The sequence below is a fragment of the Stylophora pistillata genome, chromosome 9 (genome assembly GCF_964205215.1).
Source record: "Stylophora pistillata chromosome 9, jaStyPist1.2, whole genome shotgun sequence".
NCBI lineage: Eukaryota > Metazoa > Cnidaria > Anthozoa > Scleractinia > Pocilloporidae > Stylophora > Stylophora pistillata.
In genome coordinates, this window is record NC_142527.1 from 30,670,413 (window position 1) to 30,695,643 (window position 25,231).

The 25,231-nt window shown below is 39.5% G+C and overlaps 1 protein-coding gene across 4 annotated transcripts in view; it reads right to left on the reverse strand.

Moving 5' to 3' along the window:
* The window catches only part of LOC111344794 (fibroblast growth factor receptor 4), an 87,557-nt gene extending 64,847 nt beyond the window's left edge, over positions 1–22,710 (reverse strand). The window contains exons 1-15 of one of the 4 annotated variants that reach the window (XM_088733890.1): positions 20,027–20,293; positions 13,936–14,238; positions 13,165–13,470; positions 12,262–12,615; positions 11,056–11,376; positions 9,830–10,111; positions 9,098–9,172; positions 8,477–8,551; positions 7,746–7,930; positions 6,846–7,140; positions 6,134–6,435; positions 5,678–5,871; positions 4,914–5,157; positions 4,555–4,730; positions 2,948–4,324 (exon numbers count right to left, since the gene is read on the reverse strand). In XM_088733890.1, coding sequence (XP_088590016.1) covers positions 4,006–4,324; positions 4,555–4,730; positions 4,914–5,157; positions 5,678–5,871; positions 6,134–6,435; positions 6,846–7,140; positions 7,746–7,930; positions 8,477–8,551; positions 9,098–9,172; positions 9,830–10,111; positions 11,056–11,376; positions 12,262–12,615; positions 13,165–13,470; positions 13,936–14,238; positions 20,027–20,120 — 3,525 coding nt within the window. In that variant the 5' untranslated portion in view covers positions 20,121–20,293 and the 3' untranslated portion in view covers positions 2,948–4,005. Of the gene's footprint in view, positions 1–2,947; positions 4,325–4,554; positions 4,731–4,913; positions 5,158–5,677; positions 5,872–6,133; positions 6,436–6,845; positions 7,141–7,745; positions 7,931–8,476; positions 8,552–9,097; positions 9,173–9,829; positions 10,112–11,055; positions 11,377–12,261; positions 12,616–13,164; positions 13,471–13,935; positions 14,239–20,026; positions 20,325–22,694 lie in introns of those variants that run through there. The other 3 variants (XM_088733891.1, XM_088733887.1, XM_088733888.1) reach the window with 3 other exon arrangements.
* Positions 22,711–25,231: the final 2,521 nt, after the last annotated feature.

The window sequence follows — 25,231 nt, forward strand, 5'->3', positions numbered from 1 at the left end:
ATCACAATAGATGAACATAAAGATGTCAAACTTTCGCAATATGCAGACGACACAACTGTACTTCTGTCCGATGTTCACTCAGTGTCAAAGTTATTTGATTTATTATCACTTTTCGAAAGGTGCTCTGGTCTAAAACTAAATCAAACAAAATCTGAAATGCTATGGCTTGGCTCTGTAAGCCACAGAAAAGATTCTATACTTGATCTTCAAATGAGCGGTAAGCCAGTTTACGCGCTTGGAGTGCATTTTACATATGACCTAGAAGTGTCTGAAAAGAAAAATTTTTTGGACAAATTAGATTCTTTAAAGAAAACATTGAACATGTGGTCCCAAAGAGACCTCTCCATCGTTGGTAGGATAAATATAATTAAAACATTGGCACTTTCAAAACTTGTCTTTATCTGCAGCGTCATGTGTACCACTAAAGACTTCAGTAAAGAAGTAAACAAGATCGTGTTCGACTTTATTTGGAATCACAAACCCGCCAAAATAAAAAAGACTACCCTTTTCAAGCAAAAAACAGCTGGTGGCTTGGACATGAGGGATTTTTCTCTCTTTGATAAAGCACTAAAGTTAAACTGGGTAAAACGGTTATGCTCTAACTCGGATGCTCCATGGCAGTACATACCAAAATCCCTCCTAGCCGATGTTGGCGGTACAGAACTGTTTAAATGTAACTATGATTATAATCTCCTTGACCTAGACAACCATCTTCCTCCTTTCTACAGAGAAATCATTTTTTACTGGCAGGACATTGCAACGACCACACCTAAAAATAAAACTGAGGTTCTCTCACAGCCAATCTGGAATAATCGATTTTTAACTGTGAATAAGAAAACGGTATTCTTTCCTCATTGGCATCATGCTGGAATAAAACAAATCTCGGACCTTTTTGACTCCTGTGAGGGTCAATTCCTTTCATTTAATTCTTTTCGCAATAAATTCAATGTAAAATGTAACTTTTTGCAATATTATAGCATTCTTTCTTCTATTCCACAAAATTGGAAAAAACTATTGCAAGAAAATTCCCAAGACCCAGTTACGCCTCATACCTCAACCTGTTCACTCTCATGTAAAGCAATATACAGTATCCTGCTTAACCTCGAAGATCTACCGCCACCAACTTCTGAGAAAAAACTTTTAATGTCTGGCATCGAGAAAAATGACTTGAACAAAATCTACCTCCTACCATTCAAAGCCACGAGAGAAATTAAATTGACAATGTTTCAATACAAAATTATTCACCGAATTTTACCAACGAATAGCTTGTTACATAAAATGAAAAAAGTTGCATCGCCCTCCTGTCCCTTTTGTCCATCTGAGCACCAGACCGTCTGGCATTTGTTTATAAACTGTAAGCAAGCAAGTTCTTTTTGGAATAGATTCCAGGAGTGGTATTCAACCTCTAGTAATATGAAACTGTCACTGTCAGAACTGGAGATTATGTTCGGAATTATTCGCTGTCACACCTACTGTTTAGCCCTCAACCATCTCATTATTCTAGGCAAATATTTTTTATATGTTAGCGCTTTAAATACCATAAATTGCCGTTTCGATGATTTCGTCTCACTTGTGCGCGACAAAATTCATCTAGAAAAATATATTGCTGTCACTTGTAATAACGAGAAGGAGTTTAGGAACAAATGGAAATTTTGTCTGTCGTTATAAAATTGTATTGTCTTTTTTTTTGTTTTTTTTTTTTCAACTTTGTATTTTGACCTCTTCGCTATCTTTTTTATTTAACAGTTTATTAATTTCTGGAAAATCAATTCCCTTGTAGTTTAAATAGCAAACACAATTCTCAGTAGTTACTCGACAATTAACATGCAAACAATAATGTGGTAAAGAGATCAACTGTAATTAAATTTGACTACTGTAACTGTATTGTTATATATGTATTGTTAGTAGTGTAAGTTAATGTAGTTTAAACATGGCGTAAAAAGTAATTATAGTGTAAGTACATGTGTAAGTGTAATAAACAAAAATAAAAATAAAAATAAAAATAAAAATAAAAATAAAAATAAATAAATAAATAAAAAAACCAATTGTTTTAGAACATAGCCGGTAGAATTGTGCATCAAATCCGACGGGAAAATGGACAACAATATCAGTTGAAGCGAATCGTGACGGCGCTGATGCCGAGTCTCCTTTTCCTTTGTTTTTCTCTTTTTCTGCCTCATTTAAGAACTCTGGCCCAAGGGAAAAGGTCGAAACATTGTCTTCGTTTTCGGACTAGTAGGTCGAGTTTCTGTTTGAATCCATTATTGTCGCGAAATACATTATTTTTCCCGCGCTAACAATCGGCCGCTCGCGCGAAAAAAAAATTTCTGGCGAAGCGATTTGCTGACGCTGTCAGCGTGCACTATCGGGATTTTGAGCACGCTTACAAATATTGAATTTCATTGCGCGGTTCTGCTAGCTATGTTCTAAATGCTGGTAATTGTATTAGTATGACTTTTCTTAACGTTGAGCGCAAGTAGACTAGCAGCACGTTTATGAAGAAAAAAATATTGAAATAGATGTAGTTTTTCATAATTTACGCATCTGATATCCCGGATGCATTGCGTTTAAGAATATTAACCCGAATGCATTTTTGAAAGAATAAAACACGCATGTCAAACAATGGTAAATTATTATGTTCTTGTCTTACGCTCGCCGGAACATCTAGCTAGCATTTAAAAGGAAAAACTCGTTTCGTCTTTGTTCTTGAAAGAAATAGCGTTCGATCTCCAGACCTTCCTTTGCTCCGTTCGCCGAGTGCGTTCCTGAAACTCTGAAAAGAAAACCTGTACGTTTCTCTTTCTTACGATTATATTTAGCAACGACGCGCATTTGGGCCGCGCAATGGCCGAGTACCCCCCGCAAAGCCTGGACTGAGTTCGTTTTCCCCTAAAGTGGTGCGGAGATGGGAAAATTTGATCGGGAGTCAAAACATTCTTTGCAAAGATTTGGATTAAAAGCCCTTTTATTACCAAATATTTAATTTAGTTATTTGCGCCTAAATTTAACTATACAATGGAAATGGTTCTAGTTACATTTTGATACACATGTTTTGAAAGTACATCGTTTCTATGTGCTATCTTTTTATTTTTACAATCTGCTCTAAAATTTCAATCGCCCAAATCTAAAATTCTAGATAATCGATCTCTAATTGTAATGTTGGTCAGAGTGCAACAAGGTTACAAAGCATTATTAAAAAGTCGAGTTCGAATAAATAAATTGACATGCTACGAACGGAACGTAGCATTGCAGTATTTATGAATGAAACTAGGTAAACTAAACATTTCGCTGAGCACACGCCACTATTATGAAATATAAATTATGAACGTACAGTAACGATACACAGAGAAATGAAAGTAATTCCACACTTCCTTTCGAGAGATATCGTTCCTCCTCTTTGCATCTGATAATAGTCACATGACACTGAACTATAAAACCGTTCAATATAAAAAAATTCACTAAGAGAATAATTAGAAAGCAGAACATTAATTAGAATACAATTCCAAAATTAAACCTAGATTATTTCTTTAAAAATACAACATCCATTCGGTAGAGATATACAGAGTGTAATTGTACAGAAATTCCTTGGGTAAGAATAACGGAAGGGTCGTGAATTTGACAATACTCATCTCATACATAGGAGCTAAAGGAGAAAGTTAGAGCTTGACAAACGAGTGATATTTCAATCGATTTTCGCTCCAAAGGAGAGCAAATGACACCCCATTTATGCACAAAACAGAATGACTGTTGGCATTCAATCGAATCGTTAGGAGTTGTGTAACATCATCTGTCACGCTGGGTGACAGGCTTTACTTAACAGGCGAGCTGGGTCGAGCTTAATTTGCCTTTCAATGTAGCGTGTACCTTCGGCAATGGCTTTTTAGATAGTTTTTATACACAAAGGCCGACTGATAGCGAAATATGCGGTTATTTCGTACAGCTACAACTCACTTATTCTTCTGAATTTCGACGCCTTCAAAATTTGAAGCAGTGGAAACGATATTCTCAAAGTGCTGTTTCGATCTTTCGTCTTTTTCCTTTCGGCAAAACGTCGGCTTCTGGGATCTTTCCAACAGGGGGAATGAAGGGGGAATCCACTCGTATGTCGTCAATGTAATCACCTGAATCTTCCACACCATCCACGTCAATACCACTCTCTCCTGCTGCACTGTTCGTTCTCCCACCACCCACTAGTCGCGACTCATCTTCGTCGCTCAAAGCTTCTTCATACGAGGGGGGGATGGGAGGGAGGGGTGCATTTTTTATTCCGTCGTCACTCATCACATCCTGGCTTGGTGGCAAAGCAGGTAACGGGGAATCGTAACTGGAGGAAAACAGAAAGATTTCATGATTAAAAAATGTTAATGTATTCTTTCCCAGAGACGGAGAGCCCAGTTCTCCCACGGAAAGTGTCTCTACGTGGTGAGTAGAGGGTTAGCAGAATTTGGCGACTGATTTGACTGACGTGAAAAAAAGGCAGAGCGACAGAAAGCAAAGGCCATCCAACTAATACTGTCAATAAATATATAGTCTCGTTGATTGCTGTTAACTTACCCCATTCCAGCCCCTTCCTTGTCCGTATTCGGCGGAAGCTCGCTTGTCGGAGAGCAAATTGGCGACTCAACACATCGCTTGGAGTTTCGCAGACCTGAATCACACGGCTGTAGATAATAGCCCTGGCTCTCAACACCTTCATCATCGTCCAACTCAAGCGCAAGGTAAGGGTTGTCCTAACGGAGAGAGGAGAGAAAAATCATGACTTCATGAGACCAAAGAAAAATTGAATGCTTCGGGTGTGGCACAGGCTTCGTGAAGACTTGAGCACCTTGCTTAACTTTTTTCATAGTCGCTATTTGGCGATCCAGTAAAAAAATTTACGTCATAAGATAAAAAGTTGCCATATAATCCTATACCGTTCTCATGTGCCTTTCCAGGATTTTTCCAAGTCGTTCGTTTAAGAAAGTGAATGGTGGCCTTTGTTCCGGGTCGTGAAGCCAGCAGTCCCTCATGACGGTGTACACTTCCAATGGACACTTCGCTGGGTTGTCCATCCGCCTCCCTTCACTCAGGTAGTCAAGGAGCTGTTCCGTTGGGAGGTCGGGGTAGGGGGTACCCCCAAGGGTAAATGTTTCCCACAACAAAATACCAAAAGACCACCTGAACCATAGAAAAATGAGATCAATTTAAGCTTTAGAAACAACCTTGATATGAAACAGTAGCGGACGATCCCAATGGAATTACTCTTCCCTCTCCGGAGTTCTTGGTAGGGGTGTGCAGTCCAGGGCCGGGTTGTTCAAAGGTGGTTTAAGATAACCCAGGGTTAGTGTAAAATTTAATTGCAGATCTGAAAACTTTAAAATTAAATTCACTTTAATTCCATTCGTTAACAATTTGGTGATTGAATGCTCTAAGAAGAATTGGGAAAATTATCTTAAAACGGCTTTTGAACAGAAAAATATAGAAACCTGGATTAAAGTTTAACCCTGGGTTAGCACTAATCGGTCTTCGAACAACTGGGCCCAGTTGTATACATTCGAACTTTATTTCACCTCAACCCTCCTTCACCAGTATCACAAATCTACACTGTTTTGAATTGGTGCGATTATTGCAGCAACGGAACGTCAACAATGTAATGACACGTATAATGGCGTAAAGCCTTAATATCATCAGAACTTACACGTCCGTTTTCTCAGTGTAAACTCTGTCGAACAGAGACTCCGGAGCCATCCACTTGACTGGCAGTAATCCTTGTGTTTTCTTCACATAAAGATCATCTTTGTAAATGTCTCTTGCAAGACCAAAGTCTGCGATCTTCATTACAAAGTCTTCACCAACCAAGATGTTTCTTGCAGCCAAGTCGCGATGCACACACTGGAGAGGGATGTGTTACGTATGTCAGTATGGTATTTTAAAATTATTGAAATTAGACTTCTCTCATTTTGGCATCCCTGTGGTGCTCTAATTTCAAATCAGATAAGTAGCGCCGAAAGGAGAAGTTCCTGGTTGTCAAGCAAGTTCCAAAACAGTTTAGTCCGTGTAATTCAAGGAATGAATAATGTCTGCGCTACAAAACTACGGCAAAACAATTTAACCTGGCGGTTTACAACTAAATTAAAGAAAAAAAGGCACTTGCCTTCCTTGATGCCAAGAACGCCATTCCCCTACTGATCTGATAACTGATCATTACGAGATCGACAAGTGTAAACTCTTTATTGGGATCATTTGTGGTCTTCGTCCAGTCTGGCTCATAAATGTCCCTTTTACTTCGAAGGAAAGACAGTAAGCTACCGTGGGGAGCGAATTCCATGATCATCATGAGTCGCTTTCCACGCGTACAAGCACCAAGAAGATTCACAATGTTCTTGTGTTGTCCGAGATGGATAAGGATCTTAAGTTCTGAGGCTAAATCTTTGTATTCTGATTCACTGGCACCCTCTGTAGGAAAATTGTTTCACACCGATTAAAATGCAAAACGGACTAACAATGAGGATGACAATGGAAATAACAGTTGCGACAAAAATATAAAAAAAAAATCCAAAATTTCAAGAAAACGATCACTAACGAACTCTGTAATGCGAGCAATTCCTCTTTAACTACGAGGTTCGTCGCGTGAATAAAAAGAAATCAGTGAAAGGCATAAGTATATTAAGCTTAACACTTTACAGCCCGACATTAATATCCAAATTCTCCACACTGTTCTCGTTAAGTTTCCTATGGTGCTGACAATGAGAATTCAATGACAATCAGGAGCTTGTGGAATTGGTGATCATGTCCTATATTCTCATGACCTTTAATCTTTATTCAAGGATGATACTGCGAGGAGAAATAAGAAACCAGTCACTGACCTTTTAAGGTTTTCACTGCTACAGGGATCCTTGTGTTTTTCCAGCCAGGGCCTTCTTCTTTCTTCAGATCTTTGGCCCGCGAGGACCTGCGTATTTTTGAGCGTCGCTTGAATGACTCAGCACTCTTGTCACGTGGTTCAAGGGCCAGGATGCCGATAGCTTCTGCCTTCATAACCTGACCAAAGGCCCCAGCACCGAGCACATCCCCGAGAATAAGCCTCTCCTCAGGGAATTCCCAGTCTGGGTCATACGGCAGATCACCGCACTGCTCCAGGAGACTACGGTCAGGGTCGATCTGAACACAAAAGAAGTTTGCATTGGTAATGATAATATTTACACGAAGTGTTATCTGAAAGAAACTCCAAGTCTTAGTCCTTCAGTAGATCACTAGTCTCACTAGTCTCCATTGACCTACTGATCCATAATATTAATTTTATTAAATTATTATTATTACATTATTATTAATAATTATTAAGTTATTATTGTTATTATTATTAATATTTACAAAAATTCAAAACCATTTAGCAGTGGGAGGTAAGTGTGCAAATACAGGTACCTACTGGGGTAGATTAGATCTGGTAACTATTTCTCTCCTTTCCTTACCTCTCCCTCTGGTTAACAAACCACTGCTTCCCTTTCTAGTTATGGTTAATATTATCACTTTAAAAAAGACGATGCTGTAACTTAAACAACAACCATCACAACCCAAAAGAGTGCATTATGACAAGCATACATCGCTATGTTTATGATGTTCTGCAGAAATAAGCTGATGAGCACAAGCACCCCTCACAGCTTCCAAGTATTATCTTGATAGAACAATAACATTTCGGTGATTACACAAGAAATCCACTGCAACTAGAAAGGAGAATTAATTATCAAATCTTTGAAGTCTAAGATTACCTGGTAGTCTGACCTTCTTAGGAAGTAAATCTCCTTGTACTCATCAATCTGTTTCTTTTGTCTGCGATACACTACACAACAAATCACTAGTACAAGTAGAACAAACGCACCCACGCCAATGGCAATTCCAACCAGGGCACCAGTGCTCAATGGAGACCCTCCAGCTCTTGTAACAGGGGTGGATTCTTAACAAGGCCAAAATCAAAAACAACAAAAAATCAATGCAAACACTTTTACACTGTAAAATGGAAGAGCCATATTCACCTGCAGAGGCTCTTGAGACCAAGCAGGGAACAGCAAAGAACACAAACATTTACACATTAAACTGTAGCACTTAAACAAGACATTAAGTATCACTTGCATAACTTGGTTGAACATGTAATTTTCCACCATTCCCCCATTGCCTGTTGTAATTAAGAGGCAAGAGATTTCCTTCTGTTAGAGAATGTTTCTCCTCTGCAGCAGTTCCAAATACAAGACAACCTTTAAGATGGAGCCACTTGTTCTAATGTCAGTTGTAATGGATACTCAATCATCCGAACTCCAAGCAGCTCACAGTCAATGAAGAATACAGAGGACAGCTCAAACCCTTGATTCCATAACACCAGCACCTGTATTCCTTATACTTTTCTCTATATATTTCTAAAACACTGCTTGTCTGCGTTGTGTGGTGTATCGTTGTCTGCGATACACTACACAACAAATCACTAGTACAAGTAGAACAAACGCACCCACGCCAGTGGCAATTCCAACCAGGGCACCAGTGCTCAATGGAGACCCTCCAGCTCTTGTAACAGGGGTGGATTCTTAACAAGGCCAAAATCAAAAACAACAAAAAATCAATGCAAACACTTTTACACTGTAAAATGGAAGAGCCATATTCACCTGCAGAGGCTCTTGAGACCAAGCAGGGAACAGCAAAGAACACAAACATTTACACATTAAACTGTAGCACTTAAACAAGACATTAAGTATCACTTGCATAACTTGGTTGAACATGTAATTTTCCACCATTCCCCCATTGCCTGTTGTAATTAAGAGGCAAGAGATTTCCTTCTGTTAGAGAATGTTTCTCCTCTGCAGCAGTTCCAAATACAAGACAACCTTTAAGATGGAGCCACTTGTTCTAATGTCAGTTGTAATGGATACTCAATCATCCGAACTCCAAGCAGCTCACAGTCAATGAAGAATACAGAGGACAGCTCAAACCCTTGATTCCATAACACCAGCACCTGTATTCCTTATACTTTTCTCTATATATTTCTAAAACACTGCTTGTCTGCGTTGTGTGGTGTATCGTTGTCTGCGATACACTACACAACAAATCACTAGTACAAGTAGAACAAACGCACCCACGCCAGTGGCAATTCCAACCAGGGCACCAGTGCTCAATGGAGACCCTCCAGCTCTTGTAACAGGGGTGGATTCTTAACAAGGCCAAAATCAAAAACAACAAAAAATCAATGCAAACACTTTTACACTGTAAAATGGAAGAGCCATATTCACCTGCAGAGGCTCTTGAGACCAAGCAGGGAACAGCAAAGAACACAAACATTTACACATTAAACTGTAGCACTTAAACAAGACATTAAGTATCACTTGCATAACTTGGTTGAACATGTAATTTTCCACCATTCCCCCATTGCCTGTTGTAATTAAGAGGCAAGAGATTTCCTTCTGTTAGAGAATGTTTCTCCTCTGCAGCAGTTCCAAATACAAGACAACCTTTAAGATGGAGCCACTTGTTCTAATGTCAGTTGTAATGGATACTCAATCATCCGAACTCCAAGCAGCTCACAGTCAATGAAGAATACAGAGGACAGCTCAAACCCTTGATTCCATAACACCAGCACCTGTATTCCTTATACTTTTCTCTATATATTTCTAAAACACTGCTAAGGAGAACTTGAAATAGCAACAATTCCCTTCATTCTCGTGACGGCAGTATTGGTTTCAGTAGTGATACTGTACACAAACATTACACCAGTCACTCTTACGGGTTAAGGGAGAGTTAGAGCTTTGACTGTTATTTGAAAATAAAACTGTATCATCTATCATGATTGCACTAGCAGTAACCAACTAACCTTTCATTAATTTTATAAAAACTTTATCATGTTTCAATGCACTGTTTTTCAAGCGATTGCGAGCAATGCAGATATAACTTCCAAAATCATCATCCTTCTCCAAAGTCTTGAGAAGCTGCACGGAGCCCATCCCAGAAGCAATCACCTTGCCAGTACTGTTCTGTACCCATGAAACATTGGGCTGTGGGTTTCCTTCAGCTTTGCATGTCACAATTACTTTCTTGCCAACTTGCAGTCCCTCAATTGTGGACCCATTTTCAGGCTCTTTGATTCTAGCTGCCACTATTTGGGAAAAAGCAGCAGTCAGTTAGGGAACAGGAAATGTTATATTTGTGCTACCATCTGAACCATTTAAAAGTACTGTAAGTACCTAAAAAGCCAGAGCAATAGACTACCTGGTACCTAAACAACTGAGAATATAATCTCCCTCAAGAGATTTCCACAAAAGAAAACACCAAACATCAGTCTTTGCTTCCAAGACTAAGATGATGAGTTATTCCACAGCAACATTCACCTTGAAAGGAAAAAATGAATCTCACCTATTTTTCTCTATTACACTGATAACCTCCCAATCAAAAACTTAATTTTCCAAAAACCTTGTTTGGTTGCACATGTACATACTTACTCTTTACACCCCAAAATAAATATGCATATTCTCCATACTGTTCCCTATACATTTCCTATGGTGCTGTCTAAGAGAATTTGTTGCTTAATCAAGAGCCTTTTTAGTTGGTGATTACTTCCTCTACACTCTTGTGACCTTAATATTCAATTCAAGGCTGGTGTGGAAAGGAGAACTGAGATGGTAGTCACTCTCAGGAGTCAGACAGTTCAGCCAGTGATGATGCACAGCATCCAAAGACTTACATATCACATTGCAATGTAAGTCCGAGCTTTCGCCGCTCAACGGCATCATCAGGGACGAATAAGACATTCTGCGAGGGCCGAATAAAAGGGAGAAAGGTGTCACTATACTAACGAGTATAGTGACACAATTACCATATCTAAAGACAATGATGCCGTTGAACGGCAAAAGCTTGAACTTTTACGATACGATATTTTACAATATTTTACAGTAATTCCAGGCCGCATTAGTGTTCTTATTGTTTTACAAAATGTTACTGAAGGACAACATTCAAAGATTGACTACACAAATTACGTTCATCAGATGCTTTTCATGATAGCTACCCTGTTCAATTTTAAAACAGTTAGTAAAAACTTCTTACCAATCCGAATAAGTTCTACAATGTGAGTGTCATTTCCAACACCGTTGTCTGCTTGGCATTGGTAAAAGGCAGCAGACTGACTTTTCTCAACTAGAACTTGACTTGAGTTTGTTTGTTGTGGTGTAAGGAGAAGATTTGATGGAACATCTATCCACTTGCTTTCATCAGGTAAACAGTTTTCAACATCATCACATTTGACAGTTTGGTATTTCCATGTGATATTTGGAATTGGGTTAGATTTTTTCACGTCACAGATCACTTTTGTTTCTTCCCCTTCTTTAGCTACTGCTTCATCTCTTGCTTTATTTAAAGTGGGTGGTGCTGCAATGGAGAAAGGTAATGGTAAAGTTTTTCAATCAAGCCAAACGTCCCCTTGCACAACCTTATCTGAATAAACATTTGAGTATTGCTGATCAATCTCTTTGTATGGGATGCAATTTGTAATTTGCTGACACACTTTCCAATGCCATTTGAGCCTCCCCTCTAACAATTTGTCAAGTCTCCCAATAGTTTCTAAGTACCTCTAACTAAAACTGGACAGAGAAAGGCTCTGAGATGCACTAAATAAGTCCAGCAGGATAACACTGCTACAGCACAGCAAAAAAAAAAAAAAATCATAAATATCAACCAGTTATAAATGTTATTTACTGGGTGGGAGGACTGACTAGGAAAAAACTGATTTAGAACTTGAGTACATAGTTTAAACAAAGCAAGCTATAATAAATTTGTTACTGAGTGTTTTATGACCATGCAAGTTAACTTAGATGGTCATTGTCACTAAACATGATAATATTTGCCATTATAATTTGGATATAACAACAAAGTTGAAATGGTAAATTGGCCACCGTAATGATTACAAAAGCTGACGTTTTTTTTTTCGTTACTCCCACCGACGCAGCCCCAAACAGTTTCTTTTGAAACTATCAGCCTTTATTCATTAATATTTGCCATTGTTTTCTTCCCTAAATCTCTCCTTAGTTGTGTTTATTACACCTTCAGATATCCTCTGAACCTCAAGGAACTATTGTCAGCCAGCTTTTCTTCCTCTAAACTTATATTTGTGGCCACACATTTTCAGTATTTTAGGTTTAAAAAGGCACATTAATTATTCAAAAAATGTTGAGCTTGGAGCCCTGAAATTGGCTGTTCAAAGAGGAGGTTCAACAACAAACATGACTGAAACTGTGAATAAAGTACTGCACATACCAAGTATATTAAGGCCTATAATTAACTCTGCAGGTTGACCAATGCCATTTGTTGCAATACATTTGAACTCCCCTTCATCTCTTGGATATGTTGCACTGTGTATCTTAAGAGCGTGTTGGGTGAAAACAGTGTGCAAAGCAGAGGTAGGGTTATCTTCATAAACCTCATAAACAGTTTTGCACTTGTCCTTGTCTGATGTGGAACAGGTGGTGGTGTTCTGTAACTCCTTGCCATGCCGGTACCAGGTTACATTGGCTTTTGGAGATGCTTTAGCTATACATCTAAGAGTTTTTTCCATCCCTTCTTTGACTGTTTTCTCCCCAGTGTAGGGATATATCGATGGTCGTGTAGGTGCTGCAAATGAACCAGAAGATAGAAAACTGTACATATGACAGCATGGCAAATTATCAAGGTACTGTTCACAGGTTGGTCAGTTTTCTGGTCTTATGGCCCACAGCATCAGAGTAAAACTGTTTATTCAAGACGAGTTTCCTAGCACAAAAAAAAAACAAAAAAAAAAAACAAAAAAAAAAAACAAAAAAAACCAAAAAAAACAAGGAGTTATGGAAGTTCTCCTTGTAAGGGCTGTTCACTTTTTATACTCCTGAGTGGAGCAACCCATTGTGACAGGACAGTATCTTGCTCCAAACCCTGACACAATAAATCTGCCAGCTCAGTGCTGACATCTCCACCACAAATCCAGCAAGCCACACCTGGCCCCCCAGACACTATGTCTTCCACACAAAAAAAAAGTTGACCAATAATACACAGAATTCTGATAACATGTCTGGTTAGTAGAATCAGGTTTTGTGTACTCAACTTATTACAACCGCTTCACAACTTAAGATTTGGTAGCTTAAGAAGAATGCCAAATCTGCATTTTAAAAATAGTTCACAACCTACCATCCACGCGAATATTTGCAAGCTTGTAATCCTCTTCGTTGTAAGCTGTCAGTACACATTTATATTCACCACTATCTTGAGGTTGAGCATTTGTGATGGTTAGAGTTGCTTTCACTATATTTTTATTCTTATCTACATCATTTGTAACTTTGCTAACTGGCACAGTTTGGTCACCAGAGTCACTTCGCTTTTTCCAAGTCAGTTTGCTTACTGACCAACCAACAGTTTGACATGTGATCTTTCCAGTTTGCCCCTGCTGTATAAGGATTGGTCTTGGTGGGTCAAGTATAATATCTGGCAATTTTCCTGTAAGGTAACAACACTTTTAAATGGCATGCTCACAAATATAATCAAACCTGTACACTTTAGAGACCTTCCAAGCTTAATATGTTGTTTCTTCTATTCTATTCTATTCAGTGATACTTCTGGTGGTTCGCACTACATGGAACAGGAACTTTGTAGATTTCTTGCAATCTCACTGGAAAGTAAACCCCGTCATCTAAAAATCTAACAGCAATTCTCTAAACTGTTGGCCAAACATTTCTTATAACATTACCTCTGAAGATTTGGTATTAAATCAAACAATATCCCTCAGATATTTTAACTCCTCAAGATTGACATTTTTATCATGATTCCTGGCCATGAAAAGTTAAAATGAATGAAACACAGAAGAACACCGTATTTAAGTTTCAGGTATACACTGCAAGGTTTACATTTGCTCAATAATACATAATGTAAGCTACATTGTATATGTATTTGTGATCCACCTACCTTTGGAGAGAAAGAGCAATCCATGAGAACTTGGCCATTCAATGGTTTGTTGTCCATCTGTTGCTTTACACTTATATTGTCCAGAATCCTTTACACCAAGGTTTAACAATGTGAAAACTTGTTTGTTTAGGTGAAGTTTCTCAGGAGACAAAGTCCTTTCAGTATATGTTACAAAGTCTCTTGAGTGGAAAAGCTGAACTGTTGCATTTGCATTATTAGTTAAACAGTTGAAGTCAATATTCATACCCAAGAGTCCATTTAACACTTGGGGTGGAGAATTGAGAAATTTTAAGGCATCAACACCTGCAGTAAAGAAACATTCATGAGGACACGTAGATGAAGCTTAACCTCAAATCACTCTGAAAGATAAGCATCTAATTCCCCCCCCCCCCCCTTACAGTATTACCCCTGAATCAAATAAAAGAGTCAAGAGAAAAAAAATTCTCCCGAACTCAAGAGGCTCTTTATTGTTGAACAAATTCTTCTTGAAAGTACCTAGGGAAATGTAACAAGAACAGTATGGAGAATATGCACACTGATGTTAGGGTTTAAAATGAATAAACCCATCCTAGACTGTAACATCCTAATCTGTAACATATGGAACACCTTACCTGATAACATGAGAGCTGAAAAGGAACTACTGTCTTTGGTCAAAAACTTAATTCTTTCTTTTACTTAAGACTTGACCATTTCCTCGCAGAAGCCAATCCCAAAATACTATCATACAATTTAATTTAAAAAAATTCCTATGTACATGGATTTTACAACACATCTAAACTTCATAGGATGAATAACTGTCTCATTACAAACAGTGGGGAATCACAAGCCAACAACAGAGTATGCTAATCTAATTATAAAGTTAAGACAAATGAAATTGCACAGAAAAAGGATATCAAACTGTAGGATATACATACGCTTTAATGACTTTACTATAAGGAGCAATTATAAAGAAATGCACTCATGAAACTAAGGAAATAAAATGACAACTTAAAGACTGGTGTTTGAGGAGGAGAAGTGCTAAAAACTTAAATCTAATGAAATTTCCTCTCAGTTTGAGTTGTTTCAACGGACGTAAACTTGTATTAGGCTTATGTTTAATCCGGGGCAAAAGGTTGAACTCCAGACCACAAGAAAAATTAACAAAACGGTAATAATTTCCACCGTCACTGTTGTATTCTGTCGGTAACTACGTCTCTTTAATCACATATAAGATAACTAATAACGAACGAATTCAATCCACCTCTCTCGCTCGTCGCTCCACGTGTCATTACCTACTCAGGTCATGTGACTGACACACCATCCCTTCTTTTCTTAACAGAAAAAAAAAGAAAATCTTAATCTTAAACTAGATCATACGATCAACGCAACTGCAACTATGTCCAGAGTTTTTTTTTTTTGCTTTACATAGCTCATGTCTTTATCTCCATTGTTCGCGCTGTTTCACTTTTTTTTTTTTTTTAAAAAATCACAACAAGGTTCAAGCCTGTAAGAGGCTACTATCATGTCAGTTTTCTTTCTGGGTTACTCCCATTCACCATAGCGATCTGGGGGATGCCTATCCCGTTGCGGCCTCTGCTCTAATTCATTGTCCTCTTGTAACTCAAACTGATGATCACTGTCAACACATTGTTCATCTCTGGGGGTAAACTTCTTTACTTCTGTGACGTTCCTCTGGTATTGAACTTTCTCAGGTGACTGTACCACAACACTATTGCCCTTCTTTTCAATGATTTCATAAGGCTCACTTTCAAATTTGGTTGACAACTTGTTTGACTTTTTCTTCTTTAGAAGCACTTGGTCACCAGTCTGAAGGTCATTGGGTTGAGCACCCCTTCGTTCATCTGCATATATCTTCGCTTTTATTTTCTTTTCCCAGTCGCGATCTCGTAGCTCATCATCATTTACGGTAGTTTCGCGCAACTCAGGCATCTTTGTGCGGATCTTTCGACCAAATAATAACTCCGCAGGGGAAACTCCTGTGACGGTGTGCGGCGTTGTTCTGTATGTAGCGAGGTAATGAACGAGCTCTTTCCTCCAATTTTTTCCTTCTGCTTGTGCAATTCTCATGCTTTTGAGTAGGCTTCGGTTTTGACGCTCTACTTCACCATTTGCCTGTGCCCATTGTGGCGTAACCTTGCGGTGTAAGATACCATTATCAACAAGAAAATGCTCAAACTCTTCACACCGGAATTGTGGTCCGTTGTCGCTCGTTATGGTTACTGGCAGGCCATGAACAGCGAATATCGTCTTGAGGCGTGAGATAATCTGGGATGCAGTAACTGACATCAAGATCTCCACTTCATAGTACCTAGAATAATAGTCAATGACAACAAGCAGGTACTCTTCTGTTGGCATCGGTCCCAGGAGATCCAAGAATAAGTCCTGCCATTTGCCAAGCGGCAGCTCAGTAGGCATCAAAGGCTCCGGTGGAGTTGCTTGTCCAACTAATTGGCATCCATGACACGACCTTACATATTGTTCAGCGTCTTTGTCGATACCGGGCCACCACACTTTAGTCCTCAGTCTCAGTTTCGTAGCAACAATTCCAACATGTCCTTCGTGTGCAATAGCTAGTACTTGCTGTCTCAGAGTTTGGGGAATAACAATGCAAGTTCCACGCAAAACAACTTTGCCGATGGCACACAGTTCGTCTTTTACTGGAATTTATTTAACACATTCTTTGTTGTTCCAGACACCTTCACGAATGCATCGCCTTACTTCACTCAGTTCAGCATCATGATGGGAATGTTCCTCTACTTCTCGTGTTGTCATGGCTTTTGGGGTGGCTGTCTGGGCTATAAACCGTACATATTCTTCTGCAACGTTCCTCGTTTTCTCCTCGTCCAGACTGTGGTAACAGCTCAGTCGAGACAGGGAATCTGCTATGTTCTCGCTACCAGGCTTGTATTCAATGGTGTAATCAAAAACTTGCATCCGCAGTACCCAACGCTCAATGCGGGCAGGGGGTCTCGACTTCTTCGAGTACAAACATTCCAAAGGCTTGTGATCAGTTACAAGGTGAAACTTGATCCCATATAGGTAAGTGTGGAACCGTTCACAAGCCCATACAATCACCAGCGCCTCGCACTCTGTCTGGCTGTATCTGCGTTCTGCATCCGTTAGACTTCGACTAGCATACATAATGACCCTGAACTCTCCTTGCTGCTTCTGAGCAAGAACGGCGCCCAAACCCACAGGACTTGCATCAGTGATTACACGAGTCTCAGCATCTTTGTCGTAATATCCAAGAACCTCTGCTCGAGCCAGTTCATTTTTCAGCTTCTGAAATGCTGCTGCTTGCTCTGATCCCCATTGGAACACAATATCCTTCTTTGTCAGTCTTCGCAGTGGCTCTGACAGTGTCGCAAGATTTGGAATAAACCTTCCACTGTAATTTACTAGACCTAAGAATGACCTGACTTCTGAAACCGATTCTGGTTCTCTTGCTTCGACTACTGCCTTCACTTTGTCAGCGGCCACACCCACTCCTCGACTTGACAGGACATGGCCCATGAATGTCAACTGACTCATGGAGAATTGGCACTTTTCTAAGTTGAGGGTAAGGCCGCATTCACGTACACGCATCATCACTTTTCGCAGACGTTCATCATGCTGGTCATGTGTTGCACCATGCACTACAATATCATCTGAGATATTGTGTACCCCTTCAATACCTTGCAATGTCTGCTGGATAACCTGCTGGTATTTCTCCGGAGCTGCTGATATCCCAAACATCAATCTTTTATATCGGTACAGACCTTTGTGTGTGATGAATGTGGTAATCTCACGGGATTCTTCAGATAATTCAATTTGATGGTACCCCCATCTTAAGTCCAGCTTGCTGAACACTTTACTATTGTTCATGTCTTGAAGTACTTCATCAATGGTTGGAATGGGGTATCGTTCACGTTCTACCGCACAATTTGCTTGTCTCATGTCTACACAAAGTCTCACTTCCCCATTGGGTTTTGGGACTACAACTACAGGGCTGACCCACTGAGATGGACTGTTTACTTTCTCAATGATGTCTGTGTTCTCCAGTTCGTCTAATTTCTTCTCGATTTTGTCTCTAAGATTGAATGGTGGTCTGCGCAGAGGCTGAACCACAGGTGCCACATTCTCTTTTATATGCAACTTAAGCTGATATCCTTTTAGCTTTCCTACTCCTGTAAAACAATCTTTGAATTCTTCTACAATGTCACTGCTTACAGAGTTTATGGAACTTCCTATCTGAAGCACTCCAAGCTTGATTGCTGCACTTCTCCCCAATAGGGGTTGTCCTGTCCCATCAATCACTACAAACTCTGCCTCACAAACTTTGTCACCCAGGACTACTCTTGCTTCGAAACAACCGATAACTTCTAAAGGCACACTACTCCCATAAGCATACAGCTTCTTTTTGCATCTATAGGATTTGCATTCAATCTTCTGGGATTTTAGCTCCTCCCATGTTCCTTTATCTATCACATTAGTGCTTGCCCCAGAGTCAATAAGCATTCGCACAGAAATCCCTCCAACTAACACATTTATCATCCCACCTGTAGTTCCTCTGCCCACAGTGAATGCGTACTCGTCATCGTCGCTCTCAACTCTCAAGTTGTCATCATCAATCGAGTTCACATTCGATCTCCTTTTGTCTGGCACATCTCGTGGAGAAAATCTTTTGTTTCTGGTGACAGTTTTGGTTTGGCAAACCTTAGCAAAATGTCCTATCTTGTGACACCTCTGACACTCGGCATTTCTTGCTGGACAACAACTGTCACGACTAAAATGACCTTCTCTGTCACAACGATAAGATTTGGCTTTCGTTTCTCTTCCTTTAAACTGGACAGCGGTTTCTCCACGTTCGATACGGTTAACTTGTTGACGATCATCTTCCACACCAGTCATCGTTTTCAACTGAATATCTACTGCCTCAAAAGATCGAGCGATTTCTTGCACCTTTTCCAGAGTTAGATGGGTTCCCTTTAACAATAATTTCCGCCGCAAGTCGTCTGATCTGCACTTGTCGATGACCTGATCGCGAATCGGCTCGTCTGCGTTATCCCAATTACAATTTTCCGCTTGGTGTCGTAACCGAGTAATAAACTGATCGACCGTCTCTCCTCCCTCCTGTTTGAAATTTCTGAAGACGTGTCTTTCGTATGGCTCATTTAACCGCGCGCTAAAATGAGCATCAAGTGTGCGTAGGGCTTTCTGATATTCGTCAGCATTGTCTTCACCTACATCTGCCAACGGTCCTGGATCTTGCAGGGTTTCGAATAATTCTTGCACTTCACTGCCAGCACAGTGTAACAGCAAACCTTTTTTCCGAGCGCTGTTGGTGATTCCTCTTGCTAAGAGGTAATATTCAAGAGATTTTTTCCACTTTTTCCAACGAGGAGCAACTGAGGTGATCGCGCCTTTACAGTCGAACGGCAAAATTCCTCCAAACTCAACACTTGCCGCTGCCATGTTGATTTATGCGAAGGTATTGAACATCCTCGTCGCCAGTGTTGTATTCTGTCCGTAACTACGTCTCTTTAATCACATATAAGATAACTAATAACGAACGAATTCAATCCACCTCTCTCGCTCGTCGCTCCACGTGCCATTACCTACTCAGGTCATGTGACCGACACAACAGTCACGTAAACTTTAAGTTGACCGAGATCGAGAATGTTCCCTTTTCGTTTCAAGTTGATCTGCCAGTTAAGTGAGATTTCATTCGCCTTTAATTGGAGGTAAACTTTTCGTGTATTAAATGGTCACTTGATGAATTTCACTGTGCACATGGCAAAGGTGGACCGAGTTCTACGATTACTCGTCGGTGATGCTATTACAATTGAAGGCTGCCAGATATGTAAGCACCTGTGTCATACATCCCGCTTCCTTAAATTTACCCGAGTGAATTGAAAAAAGTGAGAAAAAGTTTTCTACAAAATTCTAGTCTGAAGCAATTCTTCCTAATTAAAGGCACTGCCATAAGGGAGACCGTGACTACAACTAAGAACGTAAAATCGTCAGAATAAGCTTAACTGATATCGCAATTTTCTCAACGACACCGCAATATTATGATCAACGTTATAAATGTTAGCATTTATATACACACCTGGACGAGATGAACAGAGGAAAGTCCAGATGAAAATGACGCAAAAAGCTGAAAACTTGTAATCCCTCCAGACGATGTTCCGCGACGCTGCCATTTTTAACAGCTTGACAGACGCCAAAAAGTTTTTCTTCTTTTTTAGGAACGATAAAAACCAAAAGAATTATCCAGAAGTTACTTTCAGAATATTTCTTCTTTCCAGTCGCGCTTTCCAACCAATCTTCTCAACGATGCTAACCTTCCTCTAGCGGAGTTAAGCGCTTTGAATCACTGCACAGGAAATTTACACGAAACATGTTTAGGTGTTGGAATATTCGAATAATAATTCAGCGATTTCCCAAGAGTTATATTTGGATTGCATCTTATTATAAAACATGACCTAATATTAAAAAATTTTCTCATTTCATTTTCTACAACAACTCCCCCCCAAAAATGAGGTCATATTCTTCTTTATTTAGCGAAAGTGACAATTCTCAGACATCTTACGCGGTCAATTTTTTCTATGATAACCAAGTTGCTCAATTCGGAAGTGACATTAGACACTCGAAGGGTCATAAGAAACTGAAACGGTCTCAGTTGGTATCAATTTTTTTTTTTTTAACCGTGGAAAATCAGTCTCATTTTTCGTATTTAATTCCATGGAAAATTCACCAATATCATTTTGCTTGATTTCTTTAATGAAGTAAATATCAATATTTGTTTCTAAATATTATGTTCATGGAATTAACAGTCAAGTGCAGGTCAACAACCAGAACAAAACGGAAACAGTCGGTTGAGTTTTTTTTTCTTTTTTTTTTTTTTTCTTTTTTCCATAGCTTGATCATCCCAATAATGAAAGATCCTTGGCTTTCATTACATCGTCTAGGAATTGTAAGAGTAGGGTTTTTAGATATTAATGGCGCCCGTAACAACGTGGGAGACAGACAACAGTGTGGGCTGAGGCCTAAAGGCGTTGTCTTATACCGTCAAAGTAAATATTTCTCATCTCTCAACTTCCTCTTTTTTATTGAAATCCTTCCCTCTTTATTTCTTTTAATCTCTCCTTGTTTGCCACTCTGCATTATTTCCCCCGGTTATCTCATCTATGTTATTTAAGATACGTAACATTATTCCTGAGCAATCTTTCTGTTATGCGGGTTTATCAAGCTTTAATAGTATGGATGGGAGTGTTTTACCGGGAACTGAAACACTCCTTGAATCAGCACGACCATCACATCCGGGAACCGAGTGGCTTGCTTTTTCAGTGTGTGTCTATTGGGAAGTGGTCATATTAAGCAACGATGTCAGATTCTCGCCTTTTCAAACTTTGCTAAATGAACTTAATTTTATTTCCGTTTCGAACGTCATTTGTATTGGTAAGGAACGAAGTTTAACTGCATTTTCCAAACAACAAGACAACGAGAAAACCAAAAAGAAAAGCTCGAAATTTGCGACGAGATAAGTTTAGTTCCCAGTATCTGTATTATAAAGCTGTACCATGTATATATATATGCATACGAAGAAAAGAAATTTACACGTTAGCCCGAAGATATGAATTTTATTTTCCAGTAAGATATTGTTCTTGCCGCGAGAACATAATTCATATCTTCTCGCCACCGTGTAATATCCTCTATAAATTGACTTACAGGATGAAAAATCTGCACTGACGCTATCGAGATATAGTAACAGGTCAAAATGCATAAGTAGCCAAAAATTATTGATCGCAGCTGGGTTAATTTTAACTAACTGTCTGAGTTGGTTTTTCCCATTATATGAATGGTATTTTTCGGAAGATACTGTTTTCAATATAAAGTCCTCCTAATTTGAAACGTGCCGTTATAGTTGAAAATCTCTGCCATGAACACATGTCATCGGAGGCTTTACAGGAAGGAAGAGAGCACTTAAAAAATTGTTCCAAAGGTCACGGAATAACCGAGGCATGTAATATGATACGACATGCAGTCAAAAATTATGGATTACACATCTGAAGTTGTAGAGTTGAGGGATAATTAACAATTATTCCACGAGCGCGCGTTGGATATGAGATGATAGATAGCCAACGAGGCGCGTAGCGCCGAGTTGGCTATAATCATCTCATATCCAACAAGCGCGAGTGGAATAATTGTTTTATTGAAAACGCCCTCAAAAAATTATTATTTTGTGAGAAGAAACCGGATTTTTTAGCTCCCTTTTGATTTTAAACTGACGCGTACGCTTACCATATTTGTAGATTATGGTATATTGGCTCATATACCATAATGGCTAAGCCAATAAAAAGTCTTGAATTGCATTATCCAATGATCCAGTTTTTAATAAAATGAATTAGTCTTTCGTGTGCCATGGCACGGCATAAGGTGGCAGGTTCTTGGGGGCAGGGCTTAAGCAATTGTCAAAATTTGTTGCTAAGTAACGGACTTCAGCGAACCTAACTTGATTAAATCACGTTTGCCTTAATATCAAAGACGTTCTATCTTTGTTGAAGGTGCAATAAACAATATTCAAGAGACGTTCAGTGCTAACTTACTGCATTAGAAGAGAAGATCCTTATGGGAGCACAGGCAACCTAAGCTCTCTTTAAGAACCACGCAAGAAACACAATTTGCATATCGATTTATAAGGATTTGTATGGGATTTTCTACAAGATATCCATAGAGATAGTTAAAAGTAAAAATATTAAGTAAAATTGGCTTACCTTATTCTATACGTGTGTTGTTTGCTCCTAGTGTCGTTATTTTGCCGATTTAACTTGATTTATAAAAATCGAGTTTCCAGATGGGTTTTGAACCCATGACCCTCCGTGATCTAGTCGGATGCTCTAACCACTGAGCTACAGGAGACTCTATGGGGAGCAAGGGTCAATTAGTGGGTATTGAATGGAACCGCATCACGCGGCTACACAGCCAAACATCAGCTAGCGCATAGAAGCTGACTAACAGCATCACGCTGTCACATTAAAGCATCACATGCATTAAAGCATCACATGCAGCCAACCAGCCTCCAAAGTGAGCATGTAAAGATGAAAATAAACAATTTTTAAAAATCGAATTTCCAGATGGGATTTTAACCCACGACCCTCCGTGATCTAGTCGGATGCTCTAACCACTGAGCTACAGGAGACTCTATGGTGAGCAAGGGTCAATTAGTGGGTTGCGGTTCCAGAGCTTGGGCCTCCTCTGATGGGAGCGCTAAAAAAAGAACAAACCATTTACCTTCTACCTTAGAAATAACAGCGGCTTCCAATGAATAAACATAAAAAAAGTCGGAAATAATAAGCGGAATGGTTGACCAAGGGCGCAGTGCTGCTGTTTTTTCTTGCGATGCGTCTATGTTGTCAAAAACTAGGAAAAGCATGCTTCATACGTACTAAATCTCACCGCACCAAAATCGATTAGGTTGGCTGAAAAATCCGGTAAGAGTAATGAACGCTGTAATGACTAAGTGGCGTGCTTTCAAGCGGTCAGAACCAGATCGCAGTTACCAGTACAGTCGTGGTAATTTTAAAACGTCTGGTAAATGGTAAATAACCAGGTTACACGTACTTGAGTAACCTTTGTGTTTTGAAACTCTCGAGTTTTCCTTGTCGCCTGGACCCCCGGTTAAAATCCGTTAGCGGATATGAACCCCCTGGTCCAAATTTGGGTTAGGGTTAGGGTTATACGATACAAACGATGCTTAGAAGGAATGTTTGGTTGGGGGTCCAAATCTGCGAAGGTGGGTCCATATCCGCTAGCGGAATTGGAACGGGGGTCCAAATCCGCTGGGTTCTAAATCGGCTGGGACACCGGTCAGAATCGCTAATGTCCAACGTTTGGCCGCCGTTTTCGTAGGTTTAGGTGTGAGGCTCGCTCATAGGATTTAGGCTCTATCATTGGCCGCTGTGCAGAAACTGAACCTCCTCCTCTCTTTCTCCTTCGCAGAATATTCAAAAACCGCGATTGAGATATTGAAAACCGAGCCTAAGTGGGGTTTCGATTCTTTATAATGCAAATAGTTTCTTTTAGTAGATACCACATAAGTTAATAGTATTTTCCGCGCGCGCGAACGCATATAAGTCGTTTTAATTTGCATTTTGTAAATTAAGAACTAGTGATATTATGAAATGCTTTTAAGCGGTATTACTTTGTATTAGAGAGAATTAACTTGCAAAATTATAATCGAATCTAGCAGCACGTGAAATCCACCTCAGGTGTAATTTGTGATGTGTTGGGTTCCATGTAAGGCAAAGTTGTCCATTCTCAGGAGGCAAAAGTTTTCTATTATGGCACACTCCTATAAGCAGGCTATTCGCACATTATAATTTGGGTTTTATGAACTGATTTGATAATGTAAATCAGTTGGCCACCGTAAAGAGTTTCAAAGCTGACGTTTCGATCGTTATCCCTTCGTCAGAGAGAATGGCGAAGGGGTAACTCTCGGAACGTCAGCTGTGAAACACTTTACGGTGGCCAATTTACATTCATGTTAACTCAGTTCCTAAAACCCAAATTACCTTGTTACTCCTACCGACGAAGCACCACAGTTTCTCGAGAAACTTACCCGCCCCCCCCTTTATTTGCGCATTCTTTTGGGCTGCATCCAGTAGATTCAAAGGTTTCTTTATTTAATTATTATACTTTATTGTGCATTGCAAACCTACAGACTCACATAGTTACCTGTTGCATTTATCTTCGCATCCATCTCATGTCAAGAATTCTGCAGAATCGCAAAACAGTTACTTGTTGAATTAATCTTCGCATCCATCTCATGTCAAGAATTACATTTCCTTTTCTCAGTTTCTAAGACTTGGTCGTTTATGTGGTGATGATTATTATCTTTTCGCAGCCTTCACTTATTTCATTCTAACGTGAAGAAGACATAGGCAACTTTTTGGTCAGAAGTTCATTTCAAACTAATGACAAACCCAGAACTATTAAATGCGCTCGCGCACGTTGCAAAACTTGTTCTTTCATTCACAACGCTGAGGAAATATCGGGACCCAAACGCTCCTCACGTGAATTAAGGAATGGGGCAGAATTAAAAAGGCTAAAAATTAGGAAAAAATTGGAAAAATAATATTTAAGCATTCGTTGATCTTTCTTTTATAAAAAGCTTACTAATCCATGGGGAAAGTAAACGTTTCTGTGGGTCATGTGACGCAACCGTTCTTCAGTGCTTTATTTGGCGCCATTTGTCTCCGTCCTCTTTGGTTCAAGTTTACATCACTTTTTACGGCATCAGATCACGGTTAAA